Source organism: Carettochelys insculpta, chromosome 27 (genome assembly GCF_033958435.1).
Source record: "Carettochelys insculpta isolate YL-2023 chromosome 27, ASM3395843v1, whole genome shotgun sequence".
Lineage (NCBI taxonomy): Eukaryota > Metazoa > Chordata > Testudines > Carettochelyidae > Carettochelys > Carettochelys insculpta.
This window is the reverse complement of record NC_134163.1, coordinates 11623650-11630476: the sequence shown is the minus strand read 5'-3', so window position 1 is coordinate 11630476 and position 6827 is coordinate 11623650. Positions and strand designations below refer to the sequence as shown.

The 6827-nt window shown below is 46.5% G+C and overlaps 1 protein-coding gene across 1 annotated transcript; it reads right to left on the bottom strand.

Annotated features, from left to right (window-relative positions):
- Window positions 1–2456: 2456 nt before the first annotated feature.
- On the bottom strand, window positions 2457–6714 carry TPGS1 (tubulin polyglutamylase complex subunit 1). Its single transcript, XM_074978333.1, has 2 exons — window positions 6389–6714; window positions 2457–4875 (listed from the first exon to the last, which is right to left on the bottom strand). The coding sequence occupies exons 1-2, from the start codon at window positions 6712–6714 to the stop codon at window positions 4344–4346; spliced, it is 858 nt and encodes a 285-aa protein (XP_074834434.1). The 3' UTR covers window positions 2457–4343.
- Between the last annotated feature and the right edge of the window lie 113 nt (window positions 6715–6827).

Here is a 6827-nt window from a genome sequence, read left to right as displayed (position 1 = left end):
TGTGACTTCACGAAGGGCGCGGGTGGAGGGGGAGCTACCGCCCCCTAGGGGAGGTGGGCGGGACAGACAGCAGGGAGAGGGCTGTCGGGAGGGGTAGCAGGAAGGGGAATTTGGGGAGAAGCAGAGTTCCCGCTAATTCTTTTCCATTCATAGGTAAATTAAACTGTTATGCACCACCAGGCACGAGTGGATGTGCCCCACCAGCAGCAACACACGCTGCCTACCCTGGGTTGGCTGTGCACACTTTGCACAACAGCTGGATGGCACCTCAATCTCTCCTGGGTGGGGGATTTAGAGGGGCAGGGTGTCAGATGGGACTGGGCTGGGGAGAAGATGGTGGTGTAGAACACATGATTCTGCAGACCAGTTATTCCCCATGGAAGTGAAAATTTTTATAAACAAGCCTCCCCTCCCACCGCATGTAAATAAACCAGAACTGATGTAGCACTTCAAAGACTAACAAAATTATTTATTCAGTGATGAGCTTTTGTAGGACAGACCCACATCCTCTGATCTGAAAAAGTGGGTCTGTCCCACAAAAGCTCTTCACTGAATAAATCATTGTGTTAGTCTTTAAAGTGCTACATTTCTGCTGCTTTGTTTTGTTGGACTACAGACTAACACAGCTACCTCTGTTACTATCCAAATTTACAGGAGAGTCCTTTCTGGATGCATTAGCATGCTCTTTTCTGCACCTACCTTCAGAGAATACACACCACTGGCCTTCTTCTCTTTGCCAGGTCATCTAGTCCTGGGAATGACAAGTCCTACATGCTTAACAGAGACGGTGGCTGTCCGTACTTCAGGTAAGGACTTTGCAAAAAAATCTACAAGAGGAGCTGGAATTGATGCTGGCATCACATATGGAGAAACATTCTTCTGTTAATCTATGAACCAAGAGATTGTGCACCCACTGATGAGGCATAATACAGTAGATTTACTTTACTACTAGAATATCAAAACTTGGCGAGACTGCAGCCAATTTTAGTTGCTACGGTCTACTGGGAGAAAAGAGGCCCATGCTACCTCACAGAGTTTGGTGCTACCTTGTTTGGTTACCTAAGGGAAATCACTTACACTCAAGGGCCTCTGCTTCTCTCGTCTCTAAATTACATGGGTGTATAACTTATCTTACACTGTTATTCTGAGGCCTAACGTTCAAGATTAACAAACAGCTAGTGAATTTGGGTACTCATCCTGATTTTCAGGAGAATTGTACTCAACACTTTCTGAAAACCAGCTGTTTTAAAAACTGCGAGTCCTAATTCACTGGGGATGAAATGTTTCTAAATAAGAATATAAGAACAGCCATACTGGATCAGACCACAGGTCCATCTAGCCCAGTGTCCTGTCTTCCAACATGCTCAATGCCAGAAGCCCCAGACGGAATAAACAGAACAGGTAATTGTCATGTGATCCCTTCCCTTTCACCCATTTCTAAACTCTAACAAACAGTGGCTAGGGGCACCATTCCTACCCATCCTGACTATTAAGTATTGATGGACCGATCCTCCACGAATTTCTCATTCTTTTTTGAGCCCTGTTAAAGTCCTGGTTTTCACATCCTTTGGCAGGGAGTCCCACTGATTGACTGTAGATTGTTGGAAGAAATACTTCCTTTTGTTTGTTTTAAACCCACTACCTATTAAGAACTAGGGTTCACCAAATGAAATTGTGTTATGGGAACAAGTAAATAACTTTTCCTGATTCACTTTCTCCACACCTATGATGATTTTATAAACCTCTATCATATCCCCCCTTGGTCTCCTTTTTTCTCAGCTAAAGAGTCCCAGTCCATTAAAACTCCCTTCATACGGCACCTGTTCCAAACCCTGAACCATTTGTTGCCCTTTTCTGAACCTGTTCCAATGCCAAGATATCTCTTTTGAGATGAGGTGCCCACATCTGCATGCCATATTCAAGATGTGGCCACACCATTGATTTGTACAGAGGCAGTAAGATATTCTGTCTTATGCTCTATCCTTGTTTTTCTTTAAAAAATGATGCCTAACGTTGTTCGCTTATTTGACTGCTGCTGCACATTGTGCATAGTGTTCTAAAAACATCCACTCAATGACTTCACGACTTCTCTCCTATTCCTCAGATAAAAGGTATTAAAGTAGACAGAGCAGATCTCTGGACTAGTGGTGGCATGTCCACGTTTTCTACCACAGCAACAATTTCAGAAGTTAACAGGGCCCTTTCACAACTTATCACACTGAAACATGGAACACACCTGATTGATGAAGAGGTTCAGAACACAGGATCTGTGCATATTTCAAGTAGCCTGCTTTTTACCTGGGCAAAAGTGACAGGGACACAAGTTTCAGCACTGACAATTCTGTAATATGCAGTGAGAGCAAACCCAAAACTTACATCACCTTCCTGCCATCCATCTCACAATAACCCTGTTTCACCAGGAAGATGGAGCAAGGTCCCCATTTTAGTGGTAAACATCGAAGGCACAAACAGGAAATGCTGAAGCAATTGGCTTTACTGAGAATGCAACAGTGCCAAGCAGTTTGGCAAAACACATTAGCAGTGCACATGTTCTATGAAAGAATCAGAATGTATTTCCTGGTACAATTTGGCATTTGGGTGTGCTTGGCTTTTAGCTGGCTGAGATCACATGCATCACATACTCTGCAACAAGACAGCAAACTTACTCCTATTAAAACCACAGCTACGGAACAGAGAATGGAGGAAAGGGGGTCTATGCAGCCACTGAGTCTGCTTCAATCAGACTAGCTGACAACCGAACTCTCTTTGAAAGCACTCAAGCTCCTTGCCAAGAAAGGGAATGCAATTACGGTAGTATCAGCATTTGCTGCTGTAAAGGAGTTAGGAAAGAGCTAAGCTGCAGTGTGATCTGTTATACAGGAGGTCAGACTAGATGATCACAGTGACCCTTTTGCCTCCAAAACTCTACGATTTAGCTGCTTAGAGCACAGAACCATGAGCCAGGATGTCTGAGGGTTGTATTCCCTCCTCTGCCTCATGAAGGCATGTAATAGCCCATGCTAATCTAGAACGGTGGCCTCTAATTTTGGATGCCCAAATTCTAACATCAAAAACCTGATTTGCAGAGCTCCTGCTGGACTTGCAGGCGCTTAGCATCTCTGAAGAAAACGACACTCTGGATGTTAAACATGGAACACCCAAAGTTAGACTTCAAAGTCTTTCCCTCCATGTCCCATGCTGCCCCGTTCTACAAAATGGGGTATTTCTTAAATGTACAGAGGGCACCCAGTGCATTGAGATCCCCAGAGAAAGCTACAACATTTGAGATTGCTGGCAATAAAGGTTACCATCCTATAAATATGTGTACAACCAAACTAACAAAAATTTAAATAGTTTAATGTCCTCTAATAATTCAGCAATTGCGTTGCATGAATAATCAAACTCACAAATAAATAGGGTATGGGCCAACATGAGGGGTTAAGTAAACATAACAAGGTGTATCATCCCATCAGGGAATTAAAGCAGCAAAAACAGGCTAAATTCTGTGTTCAAATCCCAAACTTCCTCACAAGTCTGTAAGATACCACAGTTTTGCTTTATAGATTTCAATCATGTACAAGCTCTGCTTGGGAATGGCCACATTACAGGGTGCAATTTAGTACACTGCTATAGGATGAAACACTCAAGAGTTTAATGCTAATAAAGGGCTCTGAAATTCAGCTACTGGCCAAAGCAGAACTAGCCATAGCTTTGCTAAAATCTGTTTTCTTGCCAGATATATCATCTTATGTATTTAATAAAGTTACATGTCTGTACTAGTAACACTTAAATTGCACTTCATTTATTTGTTATGCCTCACCATGGCCCTCTGAGGTATTTTACCCCCATTTTATAAACAGGGAAAATAGAACTTAATGACTTGCCCAAAATTAGAAATTGTATCAGTGACAGAGTCAGGACAACAGCTCAGAAGTCCCCCATTCCTAGTCTTGTGCTCAGGCCATAATGTCTCTTTTTTAGGTACTTTCCCAGATATTCTCCAAGCTATAACCTAAGTAGATGTTTACAACAGGAGTTGAAAATAAGCAGGTATTTTAAATAGGAGGTTCTCAGTCCCAGATATAGCAGTCAGCTGATCAAATGCTACAAGTGGTTGGCATTTAAGGTTTTCAGGATGGAGTCAGGAAGTGAATAGGAAATTTAAAACAAGTATTCTTTAGTCAAGTAGATCCAGAGCTTTTCAGGGAAGGATAGGAACTGGCAGGTCCCACCTTGTTCCCTCTGTGGCCTACTCTGGCCACCTGATCTGATGTTTTCCCAGAGTAACTTGCTCCATTTGAAGCCCTAGGAGAATGAAGAGAGTGTTGTCCCTACTGGAGAAATCAGTCAATGGGTTTTACTTTTGCAATGAATAGGGCTGTGGCTTTCTTTAGAAACTCTTCCCTGTTCATAGAGGAGCAAGTCTTTCTCTCTACCAATGCTTTGTCCATGGCCAAAGCCAAACAGTCTGGTCCCAGCTTGGAACCGGCCTCCAAGTAATGGATGGGTACAGAGAAGTCACTGGCTCCAAGAGCCTCCTCCAGAGTGCCCAAGACTGCCTGGCAAACCCTTTTATCTGCCACACCAGAACTGTCATCAAGTACATCATATAAGGTATCAGCCTTGGCCACAAACTCAAGCAGCACAAAGCAGCTGAGCACCCCATAGCGGAAGACATCAAAAGGCACTGCCTCATGGTCCCGGCACTGGGTCTTCCTCAGCAAAGAAGAAACAACTTCTTCAGGAGCTTCCCCATCTTGACAGATCTTCTTGAGTAACTCACTGTAGAGTCTCCCATTGACACCTGGCTTCTTCTTCCTGCCCCTGGCACTCAGGCACTCATAAGCCATGCTGACGTTGTTATTAAAGGCAGTCCTATCATGACACACAATCGAAGAATTTGTTAGCACACAGGATTTGGGTTGGCGGGAAGGAGGAAGTTACATATCTATGGCTAACACAACTGCTATGAAAATACAACTGGGTGAACATTCCAGACAACCTACAGTTGTTACATTCTGCAACATTCCAGACAACCTACAGTTCTGGGCATATTTTCCTGCCATGTAAGATGAATTATACTGAACCAGACGATGTACCGGGCATTGCTCCAGTCCTTAACACGATTAATTTGTGTTTCATTTTATTTAAAAAAAAAAGTGTACATGCTTCAGTTAAATCATTGCCCTGGGGATAGAGCTGGAGATGAGGGGTTCAGTACGCAGGCTGCTATAGGGAGAGAGGATTGTCCCAGCCCCTTCTCACTGCAGCAGCCTGGGGCCAGGTGGGAAGCACCTCTCCATGGCTGCTAAAGCTCCAGCAGGCACAACGAGCAGAGCAGTGCAATAGCCCCTCATCTGGGGCAAGTTCAGACTCCACTGACTCCTGCATCCCCAGACAGAGGGGGGAATGCAGTAAACTGCACTCTCCCCTCGCTCCCTGATGAAGGGGAATAGCCAGCAATGTTTCTGTACGAATTGAGGCAGGGGAGGCAACCTTCAGATCCCCCCACTCTCCCTAAAGGGCGTCTGGGGGTGGGAGGAAATGCACCCCAAGCAAACCCCTTTTGCCTTCCTAGTGATTCTGTTGCTTTTCTGTGTGGTTTTATGAGGAGCAGTCCCATTTCGGGCACATGCTGTTTTCCTGGCACAATCAATTCCTCACCTTGCTTTATGCTGTAAGAGGAAAGTGTGTTCAATAGTCCTAGTTCTTGCTATTTAGTAACAAGTCTGAATGAACAGTCTCTCTCAAATACATGGTAGAAAACACTGAACCCCAAACCCACTCTCTGTCACTGCTCCAGCCTCTTTAATCCCGTGCTCTGGACAGCAAAACAGGGTATATTGGCTCCCTTACGACTCAAGTCGCAGTTGCCAACACTGTGGGATTGCCCTGAAGTCTCCAGGACATAATCTTCATGTCACTTGATGAAACGCCCAGGACTATCAAACCTGCAACCAAAACCGATTGGCCCTACTCCGGGCAGATGATACAGAGCGCACACAAGCTGCTCTGCACCCTCCCACCTGATCTGCAAAGCAGTAGGGCCCTCCTCCAGCACCTGCAGCAGAAGACTTGAGGACCAAGGGCAGAATAGTCCAGGATGAGCAGGCGAAAGACAGTGCACGGCCCTGGTACCTCACAGCAGCCCCTAGAGAGTACCAGCCCACCTGAGGGCCTCCTTCACTAACAGGAACAAAAGCCCAGGATGACGACAGCCACGGGGCCTACATTTCCCAGCATGCACTGCTTACCCATCCGACCCAGCAGTCTACGCAAGACTACAACTCCCAGAATGCTCTACGCGCCCGTTCAAAGACGTTTTAATGGGCCTGTTTCGAAGCACGCCGGGAGTTGTAGTGCCGCCGCGCATCCCCCGACTCCGCACCTGTGTGAATGGTGGGCCAGGCGCAAGTACCACAGGGCCCGGACGAGACGCTGCTGCTGCCCGTGCAGCTCCCCGGGGCCGCCACCCTGCGGGCCGCTCAGCACCAGCTTTTCGAAGTAACTGGCCAGGAAGGAGATGGGCTCCTCGGGCCGAGCCTCCAGCACCTTCAGTAGCGCCTCCCGCACCATGGCGGTCACCCCGGCCTGGAGCAAGAAGTCAGCCTCGCTCTCTGACTCGCGGCCTCCAGCTCCCCCGCGAACCGGCTCCACCAGCCCGCTCCCAGTCACCGGGGCTGGTGCGGAGCGCCGCTTCTCACAAGCTGCCATCTTGATTGTGGGCATCGAGGCCACTCTGATGCCATTTTGAGTATGGGCTACCAATCCATTTGTAAAGACCCCGCCTGAGCGCCATATTTCTTACTGGCAGCCAATCAGTGGGC